Source organism: Danio rerio, chromosome 18 (genome assembly GCF_052040795.2).
Source record: "Danio rerio strain M-AB ecotype USA chromosome 18, GRCz13ab, whole genome shotgun sequence".
In the NCBI taxonomy this organism is placed as follows: domain Eukaryota; kingdom Metazoa; phylum Chordata; class Actinopteri; order Cypriniformes; family Danionidae; genus Danio; species Danio rerio.
Window position 1 is genome coordinate 13,550,105 of NC_141038.1, and position 20,834 is coordinate 13,570,938.

At 35.3% G+C, this 20,834-nt stretch overlaps 1 protein-coding gene across 12 annotated transcripts in view; it reads left to right on the forward strand.

Moving 5' to 3' along the window:
* fgd4a (FYVE, RhoGEF and PH domain containing 4a) overlaps window positions 1-20,834 on the forward strand; it is a 102,903-nt gene that overhangs the window by 70,652 nt on the left and 11,417 nt on the right. For all 12 annotated transcript variants that reach the window (NM_001423694.3, XM_087292069.1, XM_087292070.1 and 9 more), the window contains 5 exon segments: window positions 156-318; window positions 10,102-10,513; window positions 17,506-17,595; window positions 19,537-19,682; window positions 19,763-19,919. In NM_001423694.3, coding sequence (NP_001410623.3) covers window positions 156-318; window positions 10,102-10,513; window positions 17,506-17,595; window positions 19,537-19,682; window positions 19,763-19,919 — 968 coding nt within the window.

Genomic DNA, 20,834 nt, shown 5'->3' on the forward strand with positions numbered 1-20,834 from the left:
TTAAGTTTTTGCTGATTACAGTATGCCACTGCAGTGTATTTGCATGGAAACTGACTGCACTCAGACTGATTGTATAAACATATTTTTGCAGTGAACATGCATCTGTTTGCATTAAAGGTAAATATAATATCTGGTGTCTTTATGATTTTCTGCAGTGCCTCCGAAGCCACCGCATCTTCAGACTCCGGTGACGGACGTCTCCTTTCCTCTGGCTGCTGGATCATTAACTGTCAAGCCCAGCATGCAGGAGGGAGGATTAGACGGAGCCATAGGGAAGGGCAGGGTGTCCAACCTCATCAGTCGCTTTGAGGAGAACCGGTAAACTTAAGATCTTTTCCTCTGCTCATGGATATGGGGGATATACTGGCGTTCTATGGTGTAAAATCATTGGTCGGGTACTGAGAAAGGATGTTTTGCAGGTCACTGTGGATTAGCGTGTCTGGTTCATGATCAGTGTTAGACATATGTTGATATATATGTAGATTGAATTTGTTTGATCAGATATAGTGTAAGAGCTGAAATGTTGTAAAACATTAGATTTTAAAATGACATTTAAAAAAATAAAAATTATCTTTTTAATGTTATATATCTGTTTTAATAAGCTTTAAACTTATTTTTATTCATGTATTTTCAGAAGACAGCACATCCTTCAGAAAGCATTAGAGTCTTTCAAAATAGAGTAAGAAACAACTTTAATGCCATTTATGACATATAATATATACAGTTGAAGTCAAAATCAGTATTCCTCCCCCTGCTCAGTTTTCCCCCAATTTCTGTTCAAAAGAGAGCAGATTCTTTCAACACATTTCTAAACATGATAGTTTTAATAATTCATTTCTAATAATTTGATTTATTTTGTCTTCGCAATGATGACAGTAAATAATTTTTGACTAGATATGTTTAAGGCACTTCTATACAGCTTAAAGTGACATTTAAAGGTTAGGGCAATAAGGCAAGTTATTGTATAATGATGGTCTATTCAGTAGACATTTATTTTTGCCGAAATAAAAAAAAATAAGACTTTCTCTAGAAGAAAAAATATTATCAGACATACTGTAAAAATTTCCTTACTCTGTTAAACATCATTTGGGAAATATTTAAAAAAGAAAATTCTAAATTGGGCTAATAATTCTGACTTCAACTGTATATATATATCCATTATTTTATTGTTAGTTAATTCATTTGCTAACATAAACAATTAGCAGTACATTTATTATATTTATTAATCTGTGTTAGCATTTGTTAACGTTATTTAAGCTAAATTTAAGCTAGTTTGTTCAAGTTAGTTCATATTAACTCACTGTGCATTAACTAATGTTAACTATGGAAGGTAATTCCTGCCAATTTTACATAAATCAAATAAACACTGGATATTAAAATGAAAACCAGATTAACAATTTCATTATTAAAGCACTATTTCCAAAATTGATAATAAAATGACAATAGTTTATCTGGTTTTCATTTTAATTTCATTTTAATGTTCATTTAATTTATGTAAAATTTGCAGGACTTACCTTAACATAGTTAACTTTGGATTTGAATAATGCATTATTAAATGTTTTACAAGATTATTCATACTTAGTTAAAATTATTAAATACCTTAATAAACATTTACTAATGGACCATTATGGGTGGCACAGTGACTTGAAGTGATTAGAAGTACCGGCTTGGCCAGAAGGGGTTTCTGTATGGAGTTAGCATGTTCTCCCCATCTTGGTTTCCCTGACAGTCTAAACTCATGCGCTATAGGTGAATTGAATAAAGTAAATTCGTACATAGTGTATGTGTGTGAATGAGTTATTATGGATGTTTCCCAGTACAGGGTTGCAGCTCTAAGGGCAACCGCTGTGTAAAACATATGCTGGATAAGTTGGTGGTTCATTCCGCTGTGGCGACCCCTGATGAATGACGGGACTAATCAGAAGAAAAATGAATTGATGAATGAAATTGGCCATAGTGTATGAGTGTGTGTTTGAATGTGTGTGGGTGTTTCCCAGCACTGGGTTGCGGCTAGAAGGGCATCTGCTGCTTAAAACATATGCTGGAATAGAGACTAAGCCAAAGAATAATAAATGAATAATGGACCACGTTGTGATTTTTCCAAATATTGATTTTTTAAATAAAAACAATCATATTGTGTTGTCTAAAAATAAATATTACATGTATGAAAAAGCATTTTTGCAAACTATTTAGAAAGTTTTACAAAAATTATCTTTTGCTCACACACATTTACAAACACTCCTGTATGATATTAGGAGAAATGTTGTAACATATAGTCAGCTGTGTAAAATGAATACATTTTTGTAATGTCTTCCCTGACATTACACAAGAAGGCCAAAAAGCAGAACTTAGTTGTTACTCTATAATGCAATCGGCCATTCAGTGTTTCAAAAGCATTGTAGAAATAATTGGACTTGTCTAACATATTTTCTGTGTGGGAAAAAAAAAACAAATCTTCAATACTGGAGGTAAGACTAATTTGTCAATTTTTATATCTAGCCATCATTGCTTTCCTGAAACCTGAGGCTACTTTGAAAGTGCTTAAAACTGGTGTAATGCAACAAAGTGTCAAGATTTATACTCGCCATAGCTCACATCCTACTCTATATTATGTTTACTGCTAATAGAGCTGTTCAGTCATTTGTAGGCCAACCTGGAAGGCTAATTCACCATGGACTCCCTCTGGAATTTCTAATGGGTTCTAAAGAGTAAAATAAGGTCTGTGGTTGACATTACTTGAAGAGACGATTTGTTCTACAACATGAATTATAGACGTCAATTTTAAAATCACCTGAATGATTTAAAAACATATTCACAAAATCAAGCACATACAAAAAACATCCTTGTTGTGTTTGTGTGTTGAATCTTGGTTTTAAAAACATGCAGCATTTTCGAAATTCACATTTGAGGCGAGACTCTGTGTTATTGCTTTGTAGTCTCTTGTTGTGTGAAAGTCTCTTCAAGTAACAAAAAGCATGGGTTAACTGTAAGCTAGTTCATTTGCTGGGGATTTTTAGATTATTGAAACACATACTGTAAGCATGTTTTTTGAATTCTGAATATTTACTCATGCACTAAATGAATTATTCAAAGAGTAATCATTAACAAAATCTCTTTAAGGCAAGTCATTTCACTCGGCGGCCATCTTTGAAACGCCTCTCGGGCAGTATGCCCGGGCATTCTGTTTGAATGGGAAAACATCGAATTGTCCAAAACTTTTTGCTAAGCTTACGATTAAGTTCCATATTACGAATAACTAATAAAATTAAACAACAGCTGTCTGTTTAGTTTCATTTCTAAACGTTCATGCCACACGAAATCTGCAGAAACCCATGTCTGGTCTGAGCCCCTCCCCCGGAGAATTGTCATTCTATAACGATCGCTGATTGGCTCCTGTACTAGAAGGCAGGCTTTATTCACCATATTGACTGTTACACTGTATACGAGGGACATGTCTTGTTTATTCTAGAGTCTTTGTCATTAATCATTACAGCAGTTTGCTTGTTAACCATTTGATGCCAACATGTATGGCAACTTATATCGTAAGCAGAAAGATTGTTTATTGTGATTGTTACGTCCTTTTAGATGTTAATATTAAACTAGGAGTAGATGACAATAACATACATTAGTTTAATGTGTGTGACAAGCGGATGGAGAAAGAAATAAACTGAATCAAATAATCACTGCAATTATTTATTGCCCATATATCCCATGAAAACCAGTGAAAATATATTATACAGTGAAAGAAAAATATTTACAATGATTAAATAATGAATTACCTGGGGGGAGAGGAAGTAGTTGAATGTGCTTAAATCAAAGAAATAAATATAACAAAACTCAGTAACTGTTTTCACCAAACTAAACTAAATATGAAAAGAAAAGCATGAAAAGAAACATCTTCAACGTACCAAACGTCTTAACTAAACTGCTCTAACTAAAAACAAAACATACAGAAAACAGCACATTCTCCTGAACCTAATGAACTAATACAAAATATCAATCTGAGTGTTGTATATGTATATCGCGCGACTTACTCACTCCTACACCTCTCCGAGGCATCACTCAAACATGTCAGTTAACTGGACAATTTCACAAACATTGATAAATCGCAAACTTTAGACAAGAGCATTAAACAAGCAAAACACATTCTCTCAGACTAGCCCTCGCAAGAGAGACTGTCCTCACAGAGACCCACAGAAAGAATAAGAGCGAGAAGTGGCGAGAAGGAAAGAGACAGAGAAAGAGAGAGAGATCGCCATTGCAGTTTGGGCTCGGCTTTTAAACGCTACGCCAACCAGCGATTGGTGGCGCAAACCCAGCGTCAGCGGCCAACGTCATCAGCACGAAATGCGGATCCTCCAATGCCGTTCGTACCTGTAACACATGCATGAAACGACACACCCACATACAAACGAACGCATACACTTATCCAAAATACGTTCTGCGAGGGAACGTTACACTCACCCTCTTAAGACTAAACATAAAGCAACATTAAGCTCTAGATAAAGTGTCAGCAATGACATTTTCAGATCCTTTCTTATGCTTTATGTTTAAGTTAAAATTTTGTACAATCAACAATTATCGTTAATATGCATTATACATGAAATATTAAAGGCATTGTTCACCCTAAAATTAAAATTCTGTCATAATTTACTCACCCTTTACTTGTTTTTAACCTTTAAGAGTTTCTTCTGTTGAACATAAAGAAGATATTTTGAAGAAAGATGAAAAAAATGTTATTTGTTTTTCCTACTATGGAGTCAATGGTTACCATTTTTCACCTTCTTTTTTGTTTAACAGAAGAAAGAAAACTCATAAAGGTTTGGAAATACTTGAGTCAGAGTTAATTAAATAACTAGTAAATTATTATTTTCGGGTGAACGATACCTTTAATGTCTCTAGTGATGTTGCTTTTGCTTCTGTTTTATTTAGCAATGTTACCATTTAATATATGTAAATCAGAAACCCTTGTTTTTGTGACACTGGCGGCCATTAAGTAAACTGCAATTATTTGTGCTGGAAATTGCAAGTGGTGCTCGCTGCAGAGCCATTTGGGCGAGCTGAGCTCCAGCGAGGGGGAGCTTGAGCTTGAGCTCCACCTTTTTTGCACTTCTTCTACGAGTGATGTCACTGGGGGTAGGGTTAGAGGGGGGGGGGGGGGGGGGTACGCATTAAAACAGCTTACAGGAGGAGGAGCGAGAGCTCATGCTCCCCCTCGCTGGAGCTCAGCTCTGCTCAAATGGCTCTGCAGCGAGCACCCTCTCGGAAATTGTGAGCCTAACCCTACTAGCATGAAAGAGAGTGAATGTCATTGAATGTCAATGCTCGGATATACTAACAAAGGAATTTCTATTTCATTCTTTGATTAGAAGTAAACTGAGTATCTTCAGCGATATCCTGTTTTCGAACATCCAAATTCCATCAATGCTGCTAAAAGTGACTTCTTAGATTAATAGGTTTTTTATGAAATATGTATCTGTGATATTTTTCTCTTAATAACAAAATAAACAACAAATATAACAGCCTTGAGAAAACATCAGTTAAGAAAGTGGCACAAAATCTGAAAATTCTCAGCAATTAAGAATTCAATTAATAATACATTAAAATTGATGACAGTTTGATTATAGTATTTTATTTGACACCATGCACAAAAATAATAAAATAATATTTCAAATGTCTTAATTAACAACTTTTTTCTTATCAGTCGATATTGATCATTTTCATGACAAATGTCAAATATTATTTTTAAAACATTACTGTTTAATAAGGAGAAAATTACATTGTGATAGTTGTATATAGGGCTGCTGTGCAATTTGGAGAAAATATCTAATTGCGATTTTTATTTAATTTTTAATTTTTTTAATTAATTAATTTTTTAACAAATGTTACGTTTTTGATTAAAGATTTAATTTAGCAGTCAAGATTGAGCTCAATAATTTGTAAGCCGTGGCAACAATTCTGCGACAGCTCTTAAAAATGACCTGTTTTTTTCGTTGTCTGTGACTTTAAAGCCAAAATATTTTCATATCACCAATGCTGTTTTTCTTTAATATGAATTTGGCTGTTATTGCTTCTGAAGCAGCAGATGCCATAATCCCACTTGTCCGCGATTTCCTGTCTGTTTTCTTTTTTGTGCAATTCTGATTTTGCAGAACAAAAGTGTGCTCAATCAATTGGCTAGTAAGACACATTTACTCAGGTGGGGGTAAATTAAATAATACACGTATATTTTATATTGCACCCTCTTGCGATTTAACTAATTGCAACATTTTAAATTGCGATCTGCGATTCCATTTCGATTAATCGCACAACCCTAGTTACATAAATGGCCTTAAGATTAAAGACAGCATTTAAAACATGACAGTTCTTATGTGTAGCCCCTTTAATTCATTACTGTGCATAACAGTGTTTACTATATGCTTGATTACATTGGTTCTGAGCCATAGTAACACCCCTTAACCTTGTTAATAATTGGTTTAATGTGCTGCATATAATGTGCCTTAATACTGCAATATTCACTACAGTCATCAGTCTATCCATAGCTCAGCATTGGTGCATTCAGGTCACTGCGTACGCTCGTATAAAACCATAAGACCACCATAACAGAATGGACTGACCATTAACCCCAGTTCCTCACAAATAAATCCCTTCGAGCCCTTATCCTGTTTTGCCTCCCAGTCTTGTGCCATTGTTACGTGTGTGTGTGTGTGTGGGTTTGAATTCATCCGGTAAGCTGTGGAGTGAAGCCTGATGGAGTAAAGTGAGCTCTGATAACTCCTGCAGCTGTCTGGCCTGGTCCAACACGTACTTCTGAAAAGCCATGACCCCGGACAACTGCAGAGGCTTGGTTTACAAGCTCATGGGAAAAAACAATGAAATCCACACTGCCCTACTTGTGTGGCTGCGGCACTCGATCGCTTAATTTTGCCTATTTTTTATCATACCGGATTTCAGAAATACCCAGCTTTTGTTAGACGCTTGAGTCATGCACTGGTTACACAGCACAGCACATATTAATCCGTATATTATACAGCACATATTAATCCGTCTCAGCGCTCAATGGTGTATTAATAGCCATGTGTAATAATCTGGAGTGTTTATTGTGGTGCTCCAAACCTCAGATCCACATCTCCGTTCTCTATCTCACAGGAAATGCTATCTGATCTAGAGGGCAGGTGGGCCGTAGACAGGGAAACAGCTGGAGGTGCAGGATATCTGTGTGTGTGTTTGTGTTTTTGTGTGCTTGTGCACATGAACTACAAAGTCTTACATTGTGGCTTGGTTTTGTTCAAGTTATGCATGCTTATGTGAAGTTATGAATGGGCCATGTTTTTGTTGTGGACTTCCAGTATCTGGAGTTTTGATTTATTTGAGTTTATTTTTAGGGATGCACAATATATCCGTGACAATATTGATGGTATATTTTATGTAGCTATTGTTATCGTATAATCTTTTGTATACTAATATATCTAGATTTTTGTATAATTTAATATATACAGTATGATGCCTGATTTGAATGTAAAACGCTTTTAAAAGAAATGTTTACACTTTATTTTGATGGTCCATTTGTCTGCTTAATATCTTTTGATACTGCTTCTTCAACAGATATTTTACTGACTATAAGAAATTTTGCAAGTACATGTCAACTTACACTAACCCTAACCCTAATCCCAACCTTACAGTCTACTTGTAATCTAATGAGAATTAGTTGGCATGTAGATGCAATGTAACTCAAATTCAACAAATGGACCAACAAAATAAAGTGTAACCAAAGAAACAATATGGATACTATTTTTTTTGAATAGTATTGAATGTTGTATAAATTGTACAAATCTCAGTTGGCTATAGCACAGAACATTTTGTGTTCTCAGTATTGTCACTTTCTGTATTGTGCATCCCTGTTGTTTGTTGATCTTAAGTTAAATAAAGTATACTTGAATGCTTTATTTTGATTAGTCAGTTGCTTTATGTGACATGCTCTATCATAATGGGTTAGACTATACCATTAGGTGCTTTTAGAGACTTGATTTTATAATTTTTTTACCAAATTAGTTTTGAAAAACAAATTGTTATTATTGGTAGCAGTATCTATTATTAGTTAATTTAAATATGTTCAAATATATTGACTAATTTCATTTTGTTTTCAAAAGTTAAGCAAAATTGTTTTGATCCTCATTAATCGTGTGTGAACAAGTTGTCTAATTCTTTCTATTTACATTTATGTTTTGGTCAAAGTCAAGCCTACGTCGAAGTAATTTTATTTAGCCAAAACTTTTTGTGACAAAAAAAATGTAATATTTCATTTAAGTGATGTAAAATAACTAAAACGATGTTCAAATGAAAGCAAAATAAACAGTAATCAATTATTATTAATTTATTTAAATATGTTCAAATAGATTTACTAATTTTATTTTGTTTGCAAAAGTTAAACAATAAATACTGCTTGGATCCTCTTTAATGTTGTGTGAACAAGTTATTATTTCTAATAATATTTTGACTTTCATCAAAATATAAATAACAAATTTAAATTAAGATTAATATAGCTAGCTAATTTTTGTCACAAAAAATACATAATATTTCATTTAGATAATATAAAATAACAAAAATTATATTCAAATTAAATAAAAATGAACAGTAATTCATTAATAATAATACTTAAAATATTAAAAACTCTTAAAAAATGACCTAAACTAACAAATTAAAATGAAACACTTCTAAAAATCTAAATCTTAAATTAAAAACAAACTTAAAAACTACAATTCTTATTCAATCACACTTGTTTCTATACAAATAAACTCATATCCTTAATTAGCTGATTTGTATTCATTTGTAGATTTTTTTTCCCCTTTTTATCAAGTGCATAAAATGCAACAAACAGGCTCATTCTGAAAATGTAGCCCTATATACATTTCTGGAGATTGCAAATTATGTAGCCAGAGCTACGTATGGCTGCATTTCATCTTTAAAACGAATGCTACGGGGCAGTACGATGCCATTCCTTTTCTTGATTACGTATGGACAGCTTTTCCGCTGTTACCAGTTATTTCCGGTAGCTCAACATGTACATCGCTGACCGCAAAAACGTGGTCTGAGTTCGGTGTAGAACAATTCCAGAAAGCGGGTAAGACAAAAACAAAAGTCAAAAACAAACAAGTAAATAACAGAATGAGTTTAATAGGGTGTGGTAAAATCTGAAAACGTGATAAAAATAAGGTGGTTATTAGTTGGGTTTATGGAAGGAGGTGGGTGAGGGGATCAGTCGGTTGGTCAGTCAGTAAATCAGTCAGTTAATAGCAGCCTCTGGTGGATTTACGCGAGAACAGCAGGTACAAATGCCACTCGGGAAAAGAAATTTGAGATCTGAAAAGGCGTACACAGCGGCCTCTGGTAGATTCGCTAAAACAAAAACTGCAAAAAAACATAGCTGCTGGGATATATTTTGCTTTCTCCAGAAATGTATATAGCGGTACGTAATCAGAATGAGCCTGGGTTGAACATAAACCATCTCAAGTCGGTGGAGCAGGTCACATACAGTAGTAAAATAATTTCAGCTCAGATCAATATTTCATGTCCATTGATTTATTCATCAAGTAGGTAGTCATGTAATAAGTGGCATCGTGTACAGTCAGCAGCACAGTCACAAAACCACCAAATAATCCCCTTCAGGCTCACAAAAGTATGACTAGACTGTCTGGATGCACTGTTCACGATCTCTTGCATATTTGATCATTTGCGTCCACTGTTCCTGAAAGCATTTTGTTCGTAAGAGAACACCGTCGTCGTCTCCCTCTCTCCGGAGTGCCTAAATGTATGTGCTTGCATGTTGGCATGTATTCTGAAGTAGGGCAATCGTGTCTCACGGGACGCTCTGCAGCCGATTTCTACCTCTCCTCACCCTCCCCGTTCCTCCCATCCTCCTCTTTTCCTCCACTCCTCCCATGACCGGCACATTCACACCAAACACACACATGCAGACAGAGGAAGTTTGTTGAACGCTTCATTTTCAACACCATCGCACTCCCATGCATAACACATCATCAGAAGTTTTTTGTAGTCTACAGAAGGTCACCTTTCTGTACTGTGTGTCTCTCTTTCTCTCAGTCACACAGACGGTCGGAGGGAGGGAACTCCACCGAAGCAGGTCAGCAGATCTCCAAACTGCAGCCCGCCTCGCAAAAACTACCAGAGACCGAGGGAGCAGACTTCAGACTCCAGCCCGCACCATGCTTTGAAACCCCCCAATGGGGTGCTAGCCAAAATGAACAGAGACAGGGACAAGGAAAGGGACATGGAAGGAGTAACACATGCCCCTGTTCCGATCGCGAGGATTAACAAACAGGGACTGCTGAATGGAGATAGCGTTGATTTAACTAATAGGGAAATTACGGAAGAGGAATGTGTGGATTCGCCTGATGTTCACTTAAACCAGGCCAAAGAAGAAGAAGAACAGGAGAAGAGGAAGGTATCGGAGCAGAGCGACATTGTGAGGATGAACAGCATCCCAGAGCAGAAGGTAAGCTTGTGTTTTTAAATCTGAGATGATTTTTTAAAGAGATAGCTTGTTGTATATTGGAAATGTAGGGATGATAATTTGTTTTTAAGGGTTTATTCAATTCAATTCAGCTTTATTTGGATAGCGCTTTTACAATGTAGATTGTGTCAAAGCAGCTTCACATAAATGGTCATAGTACCTGGAACAGTGTAGTTCAGTTTTAGTGTTTAAGTTCAGTTCAGTTCAGTTTAGCTCAGTTCAGTGTGATTTAAAATCATTACTGAGAGTTCAAACACTGAAGAGCAAATTCATTGATGCGTAGCTCTACCAGTACTGAACCCTGCGAGCCAGTGGTGACACCGGAGAGGGAAAAAACCTTCACCTGATAGGAGAGTGAAGAAAAAAAACCTTGAGAGAACCAGACTCAGTTGGTCACGACCATTTTAATTTCTCCGCTGGCCAAAAGTCTTGTGCAGAGCTTCAGTCACCGCAGTGGAGGCTGGAAGCTGGCCTCAGCGAAGACTCGTCTGTCCCTGGAGCGTCGCTGAATCAGACTCATGTTTACTACAGTTTGGAAAAGTCAAGGTTTTAAAACTGCTAAAATGTCCGTTCTTAAGGTATATGTACGTTTTTAGTCTGTTTTTTACAACTATATTGTTTACTTCTAGTTTAATACAGCTAGTTTTTTAGGGCAACAGTATCTCGAGTAGAAAAGAGCCCTCATCAAAAGCCACTGGTGAGGCCATGATTCAGCAAACATTTAAAAAACAAATCTCTTGTACACCAACATCCAAGCATGCTCCGGACCCGAACTGTTCAGTGGCTCACTTTATATCCACCGAAAAGAAGGATATCCAGTGATGCCTTTTCAAGTTGTAAAGAAATCTGGGTTGTGAAACTAATGAAGACAGCAGAAGTCAATGATTTATTTTAATGTTTTAGCCTGACATGTTTACTGTTCTTTTCCCAGTGCTGGGTTGCAGCTGGAAGGGCATCCGCTGTTTAAAACATATGCTGGATTAGTTGGCGGTTCATTTTGCTGTGGCGACCCCTGATAAATAAAGGGACTAAGATAAAGAAAAATGAATGAATGTTTACTGTTCCAGACTAGTTTAAATGTTTCCGAAAATAAAATGTATTGTGTTCAATAAGGAGGAATTTGATTTGTTTTCTACCCTGACTTTTAAAAAGAACATGTTTAAGAGCAGTAATCACAATACCGTGATATTTTGACATCCAAGGTTATCATACTGTCAGAATCGTATACCAGCCCATGCCTATATGTTTGTGCAAGGTTGGTTGTGACTCACTGTTAGTTATTTGACACTTCAGGCCTTGATGAGTAATTTGCTGTCTCATCTGCTGGGTTTAGATGCTGGCATTCACATTAGTGGCTTTTATAATTTAACCTTTCGTTTTACAGGCAAGTGCTGCTTTCCATCTTAAAGATTAAATTTAAATTTGCTATTAGTTTGCACAATCTTAGATCGAACGAGATGTACTGTAGGTGACCTTTTTCATTATTAAAACACTGAAGTAGATAAAATGCCAAACTGTCAGTGGCTACTGGTGCTCTGTGAGTGAAAGAAACTATTACCATGGCTCCTGACTATACATTCATCAAGACTTATGAAATGAAATGGTCTGTGGAAGAATGAACATTATTTACAGCATTATTTTTATAACTATCCCATTAAGAAAACGATAGAGATGGATTTATGCTGTGAGTTTTGTTTTGTTTGCTTTATCTTGATGGGGATTCAATCAAGTAGTGACTGAAGTGAGATTAAAGTTTGTTATGGAAGTTTATCAATAATGTATGGAGTTTGTGCTATAATGTCAATATTGTCATGACTAAGGGGAGTTGTTAGCACAAGATGATGCACATGCCTGAAGTGTTGTTTTCACAATACATCATGATCTGGATGCTATATAAATACAAATAATTGTAAATGAATTAATAAATATTTATGTATTTAATAAGGGGCTGCATGGGGGTGCAGCACAGCAAGAAGGTCGCTGGTTCGAGCCTCGCCTGGGCCAGTTAGCATTTCTGTGTGGAGTTTGCATGTTCTCCCCGTGTTCCCTTGGGTTTCCTCCAGGTTGTCCGGTTTCCCCCTACAAGTCCAAAGACATGCAGTATAGATGAATTGGCTAAGCTAAATTGTCCGTAGTGTATGTGTTTGAATGGAAGTGTTTGGGTGTTTCCCAGTGATTGGTTGCAGCTGGAAGGGCATCCGCTTTGTAAATATGCTGGATAATTTGGTGGATCATTTCGCTGTGGCGACCCCAGATAAATGTAGGGACTAAGCTGAAAAGAAAATGCATGAATAAATGAATGTGTTTAATGATAGTTTGGGAACATTTGTCGTTATGTTGTTGGAACAGTTGTTACAGTAAAAGTATGCTGTAGTGTTTAAAAAAGAAATCATCTCAACATCTTATTATTTGGTAATTTTTTTTTTATGTATTTTCCATATTTGCAGTTGTGTTATTTTAAATAGTTATAGTACTATTATTTTTGTTATTTAGGTTATCATTTAATACAAAACTTCATATTAAATGTTGGATATAAATATATTTATAACTTCTACTTCATCCAGAACATGGACCTCCAGTTGTCTGTCAACGCCAGGCCCTCTTTTACTGCCTTTACTCTTTTCCTCTTATCAATCCTTTATTTCTCATCCTCTGAAGCACGTCTAAACATCGAGCTTCTTTTTGAATTGCAGTCAACTGTGCCAAAAGCTGGATATATTGTAAGTTAGTTCCTTTCATCAGCTAAGTGGTGTCCTCTAAATAGTTCAAAGGTTATTTATGTGAGCTTAGGTTGTAGATTGTGATAAGACCAGATAGACTGTGTGTTCTCAAAGTGCTGACAGAAAGAGAGCAGTGCTGTTCGTGCTCTGTTCATCAGGAAGTTTCTTTAACACTAGAACAGGGTCAAGTTTAGCTACTTTTCAAATGTACATAACAGATTTTGAATAAATTATCCAGGTCTCCCAGTTATTGACTTTTGCCTAAATTGTTTTATTCAAGTCGCTGTTGTTTAAATCGTTTGCAAGAACACTACACTCTTACTATTTTTTAATTAAATGATCCAATCTCCAGGTATGGCAGGAGCAAGTCATTAAATCAGATTAGACCATTAGCATCTCGCTAAAAAAAAACAAAAAAAATAAAAAATCAAAAAAGTGATTTGATATTTTTCCTGTGTAAAGTTTGACTCTTCTGTAGTTACTCTCATTCCTGACATAATAATCCAGGAACTTTGCTGCTGTACCATGGCTGCAGCAGGTGCAATGGTATTACGCAGTGTCAGAAAAAAGTCCCCAGTTTGGTAATTAACATTGCAGCGTAATAATTAAAAAATAGATTTGAGCGAAATGCTAATGGTCTAATCTGATTCGATGATTTATGCTAAGCTAAGGGCGCACTCACACTATGCTATCTGAACCATGCCCAGGCCCGTTTCCCATATCGTATGAGAAGTGTGAGTTCTCTGAATCGGGCTCAGGTGCGGTTCAGTTGGCCAGCACTTGCCTGGTTGGATGAGGTGTACCAGAGCACGGTTCACTTGGGTTCACTTGTAATATGAGTGCAAAGCGTGCCTGAGCCCGAAACTGAAGACAAGACGTGACTTTTAAGGAACGGTTTCAAATGGATTTAATAATAATTCTTACTTTTCAATGAACGCAAACTGTCGTACATTATTAAAGAAGCAAACCCCTCACTGCACGAGCTGCACCTTCAGCAAACCTCCTAATTCCTTCAGCACGAGGACTTTATGATTGTTTATAAGCATCAAAGCTGGCTGATCTGTTTGGCGAAATATTTAAATGCTTGTCACCGCATCCCAAACAATTAAAATGATATAACTAAAGCAATGTCCACTGTGCTGAGTGAGAGCGCTTCTTAAACTGAACAGTATATCATTGATGACGTAAGCATGCTCAGGCTCGAATGCAATGTGAGTGCGGGCTGTCGGGGGAGACGAGAGGGGGGACAAGCATGCTTCGGCCTGGTTCAAGGCAACTGTTCATAGTGTGAGTATGCCCTAAGAGTGCTTTTGCTAGACCTGTTGATATAAGCTGAATTAAATCAAAAATGATAAAACTCAACTGTTTAACTCTAGATGACTTATAAAATGAGTAAAAACTTTGTACATTTATTTTTTAAAGTTTCTTTAAATAAAAAGATTACAATTGGGGCTTTTATACCTATAGTATCCACCTTTTCCTTATGGCCCATGATGATTTATGTGATTAATAGGAGCAACTTCTGTTAAACCGTAAGCATTAGCAATCAGTGAAGTGTTTAAAAAAATAAAACCAAGGTACAATCAGGTGACATTATTGTCTCCCTAATTCATCTTTCCAATATTAAAAGTAAACATTACAATTAACGAATGACTTTCAGCAGACCATGAATAACTCTTAAAGTGTATGCAGCAATATTACAAGCATTTAATGGATATTACTGTACTGTAGGGAATACAAAGTAAAAATAATCTGCAGCAACAACTCAGAAGAGTTTTGGCCACAGATTTGCTTGTGATGTCACTAATGTCACTAATACCGAGTGAACCACTATTATCATGCCAGGTTAAAATGAAGCACAAAGCCAAACATAACTCTCACCCAATTTTCAGTAGTAATATGGAATATTTGTAGCACTACCTTATCTTAATTTGTTCTTATGAGACGGTTCTTTTGAATTGACCAAATTTTAGATCATTCAGTCATTTTCTTTTTGGCTTAGTTCCTTTATTCATCAGGGGTCGCCACAGCGGAATGAACTGCCAACTAATCCAGCATAGGTTTTTTTACACAGTAGATACCCTTCCAGCTGCAACTCAAGACTGGGAAACAACCTTACGCACTCATTCACACATTTTATATATATATAATATTTTCCCGTTTATTTATGCTTTTGAATTGCTTTATGGGACCTAAATCATTCTTCCAACAACTTTTAACCTACAAAAGTTTGAAAAAAGTGACTTTTATTAACATTTTTAATCGTTTAAAATGACGTATTGTCTGGGTTGTTGTTTTTTTTACGGTACAAAAACCTTGTAATAAACTGCCAGAACATTTTCTGTAATTTCACAGACTTATTTCTCTGTACATTATTTCTTATACATTTATATTATTTCAAACTACTAAAATGTCAATAAAAGTCACTTTGTTAGTTGATTTTTCAACATCAAAAGTCGACAAAGCAGAGATCAAGCTCCCATAAAGCAATTCACAACCGTAAATAAACAGAAAACACTTGTGAATGACAAAACACGAAAACTATTCATTAGCAGAACTTTATTCAGTTTCTGTCCATAAGCAGTGAATTTAACTCACTAGCGGTAATTAGATTTTAAATCGATGAATAAAAAAGAGATTTATGAAGGCCAGATCCATATCAAATACATTATATGTGAAGGTGAATGCTGTGTCCTTTGTCGCCTCAGCATCATTGTTGATGACCAAATACAATAATTTTTATGACTCTAGATATTACTTTGTGGAGACCGTGACATTCAATTCAATTCAATTCAATTCAGCTTTATTTGTATAGCGCTTTTACAATGTAGATTGTGTCAAAGCAGCTTCACATAAATGGTAACATAATATATTGACATACACTGAAAAAATTGGAAACAATTTGCAAAAATTTTTATAGGTTGAATTCAAACAAACAAATAAATGTAGTAAATTTTGAACTTAATTTGTTTGTTTAAATTTAGCCCAAATAAATTTACATTATTTTTGTAAATTCAAGGAATCATCTTTGAATAATTTTTTTTTTTTGTTATTTCAAATCTGTAGTCATGTGCATGGGGGAATTTTTAGGCGTACAACAACAACGTCTGGCAATTTTAGTGTCAACAGTGTGTGCCAGTGGATGTTTCATGGCGTATGGGTGTGATGGAGAGAACGAAGCGAAGAATGGGATGGAGAAGTGAGGAATGTAGGTGGGGTTGGGAATCCACCTCTCAATGGCTTTGCTCTTGACCTTTATGTTCAGAGCTCGGTTTCCCTTTGGCCATGTGAGCTGCTGAGCTGGGGACATCTACAGTGTTAGTTCACCCTCAGCAAAATTTAACACAAATGCCTTTAATAATTTAAGTTAAAGCGAGCTCGAGAGACTTGAAGAGTTGCTGAGGGAAAAGTTTGAAAACTTTGAGTCACTATTATAGGGTATACAAGTTTGAAAGCATTAAGGTTTGTTAATGGTTTGGACAGATCTCATCCACAGCTGCGTTTATTTGATCAATAATGCAATGTAAACAATAGCATTGTTTAATAATGTTTTAATTTAAAATAACTGCTTTGGGTGTGTATATTTAAGGACTTAATTTCTAAGATTCCTCAGCTGTCCCGTGATTCAAAGCTGAATTTTCAGCATTATTACTCTAGTTTTAATTGACACACAATCTTTCATAAATCATTTTGATTTTGTGCTTCTTTTAAATATGACTTATTATTTGCTGGCCATCATTAATAATAGATCTTCTTATTACCAATGCAAAAACTATTTTGTTCATATTTTGGGGAAACCGCTATATGAGTTCAGATGCAAAAACCTCTAAGTGCCATCTGAAATGTTGTTCTAAAATGAGCATTTTACTCAACCTCTTGTTTTTATGTTCAGGTATTTCATGTTAAAGGCCATAAAAATAACATACAAGTGAAATTACTGAACATGCAAATAGTAGCCTAGGAAAAAATGCTAATTTTAGAAGAAAATCTCAGATGGCACTTAAAGGTTTTTTGCATCTGATCTCTTCATATATACTTTTCTTTCAGGATTAATCAGAACATTTTTATTATTTTTGCTAATTTAATTAAATTTTTTATATTAATGAATATTAATGATGCTGTTAATTCAATTAAAATATCAATTTTAAAAGATCAATAAAAAAAATCAAACTCAAAATAAACAAAGTGGATTAAACTTTTTCCTGTGCATCTGATACAACATTGAAGAGTTAAAGTTTGACATTTTTTCTTTAGGAAACCAACGAGCAGAAACTCTACAAAATTGCAAATGAACTTCTGCAGACAGAGAAGGCCTACGTTGCACGACTGAACTTATTAGATAAGGTAAGTCATCATTTTGTTTAGTTTTTGTTGTTGTTGGAGAATTTAATACTAAACCAGTACTAGAACACTGTTTATCAGTAAAGGCTCATGCACATCGGGATGAATTTTGCTCATGCTTGCCATCAGCAGTTTTCGAGACATTTTTAGCATTCCCACCCAAGCGATTTTCTCTGCCGTTGAGCAGAGTGAACATGCAAAATCCCTTATGTTCAGGCACGGATTAAGAATTCAAAGGCCCCTGGGCACAATGTCCTGTAGGCCCCCTACCTGGCCGCATCCATAGTTAAAATTAAAAATAAGACTAATATAATATATATTTTTTAAACATAATCTATAATGTATTGCCCACATTTTTAAAATAAAACACCCAAACACTTCCATTCACACACATACACTTCGGACAATTTAGCCTACACAATTCACCTGTACCGCATGTCTTTGGACTGTGGGGGAAACCGGAGCACCCGGAGGAAACCAACGCGAAGGCAGGGAGAACATGCAAACTCCACACAGAAACGCCAGCTAAGCCAAGGTTTGAACCAGCAACCCAGCGACATTCTTGCTGTGAGGCGACAGTACTACCTACTGCGCCACTGCCTCGCCCTAATACAACCAGTGAAAATTAATTGATTTTAATATACTTGTTCACATTCACTGAAGCAGAACTAAAAATGTATATTTAAGGGTATTTTTAAAGTAGAACTTCTACAATTTTATAATGCATATTTATTGCCTTTATTTAGCCAGGAGATCACATTGAGACAGTACTGTCTCTTCTTCCAGTGAGACCTGGTCAAATAATTGCATAATTGCACTTAGCCTAAATATACACCCCAAAATGTGCATCCCCCCACACACACAGGGGCCCAAAGTGTGCGTGGGTCCCTGGGCCTGTGCCCATAATGCCTATTGGTTAATCCAGCCCTGCTTATGATAGATGAGGCTTAATTAAGTAAAATAATACTCTCCATTGAATCATATTTGATTTGCAATTCCTCAATGCATCTTATTTGTTGTTAGGAAAATGGACTTGGTTAGACAATTTGTGCTTGAGTGCCACCAAGTCGCATTTACTAATCTGAACGTCATCAGATCCAGGCATGGAAACAAAAGTACCAATCTCATTGGTCGATTAGTTTTTAATGTGTCACGTCAAACCAAAAAAAAAAAAAACAGAGCAGTGCAAAAATTAAAAGCATTTTACAAAATTACACTTTTACACGCTTACATTGGTGCCCTTTGTTTAGTCATGTAGGCCCACACGGAATCTGCGTGCCCAGAATTCCGCAGATTTCTGCAGATTTTTAGCCCATCATTAATTCAGTTTATTTACTTGAGTAAATCTATATTTATTCAGTTTTTTTATTAATTACAGTAATATTATTGACTATTATGATTTATGTACTGTGCAGTTTGTACAGTAATATTTATATTTTATGTTTCTAGTAGAGAGACTTGCTTTGTTTACCAAATAAAGTGGATCTAATTGGATTTGCATTGTAAACATTAAATAAAAGTTAAAAAGATATTATTTTTTATTTTACATATTAAGGTTTTAGTTATGATATGTAACTAAAAATAATTCTGCAGAAATTCAATCATGTCTACACAATCACATTCTTTCCTAACTGCTGTTTTTGCACAGCAATATTTTATATATTCATCTAAATGCCTCTTTTAACAAGCGTCTGAATGTTGTTCATAAGTATATTGCTGTTTATGAGTATATTTCAAGTTTCTTATGTAATCCGAAATTAAATCATTACAAAGAACTAAACAACAAGTATACAAATGTGAAAAATGTACAATGCTGACTGCAGTTCACTTAGTAGCCACTGGTGTCACTATTGACACTGTTTTCTTAACTCCATACTTGGACTCTTTAAAAATAGTAGCATGCAGACACATCATGCATCATCTGATTTCGGCCCTCTTTTGCAGGTGTTTTACACCAAGCTCATGGAAGAGGCAAGAAAAGACACGTTCCCTGTGGATGTGGTGAAAAGCATATTTTCCAACATCACCTCCATTAATGCCTTCCACAGCCAGTTCCTTCTGCCTGACCTGGAAAAACGGATGGGAGAATGGTGAGATTTTCACACACTCGAGTTGTAGATTGAGTGTTTGGTTTAATTAATGGTCTTAATGCTCTGAAATTTACCTCCAGGACGTCGACACCTCGCATTGGAGACATCCTACAGAAGCTCACGCCCTTCTTGAAGATGTATGCAGAGTATGTGAGGAACTTTGATCATGCCATGGATCTGCTGAAGCAGTGGATAGATCGCTCGCCTCCATTTAAAGCTATCATTCTGGATATACAGGTGAACACTGATGCAGATTGCTATTCTTGAAAAGAGTTCTTTTAAATAGCAAAGTTAGGTGGCCATTAGAATGCCAGAAGAAAAATAAATCTAATAAAGTTATATTAAATACAGTGTTGGTGGTAATTAAATGTTGAAATGTAGGCATTTTGTTTTACAAATTATTAGGGCTCCCAACTGCCAAAATAATTGTTCTTTAAAAACATCAATATTTATGATATTTATAATATCAGCCATTAATTCTTTCTTTCTTTTATGCATTCATGATTACTCATAATACATTTTAGTTATTCAAACAAGACTAAAATGCATAATAATATTTGTTGTGAGGTGACAAAAAGGTTTAATTTATACTATTTTTAAGTTATGTTTGTTATATTATTTTTTTGAAATTAGTTTTTGCCATTTCACAACATCTCACACACACTTAATTGTTTGGATCGACATGTCAGGGATTTCCCCAGTAATGGGTTGCAGCTGGAAAGGCAACTGCTGCATAAAACATATGCCGAAATCACTGGCGGTTCATTCCGCTGTGGTGACCCCTGATAAATAAGGGCCTCAACCATAGGAAAATGAATGAATGAACATATCAATGATAAGAATGATACACTTACTTTAGAGCAGATTTAAACCTTGTTTTATTTTTTATATGATCTAAAAGTGAAAGTTAAAACAAATTGTATTAATAATTATATGGTTTATTCATGTCATATTCAATTAAGATTTCTGATCAAAATTAAAAATAGTTACAAAAAAGTTTTTTTTGTCCTTGTTCATATGTAATTTCGAATGTTTTTAAAAATGTTTAATTAATCTAAAGGGGATGTGTGCATTAATAACATGGTAAAACATTGTAACAGTTAAAACTTTTAAAAACAATGATTCTTTAAGCCGGTTTCACACGTTTTTTTA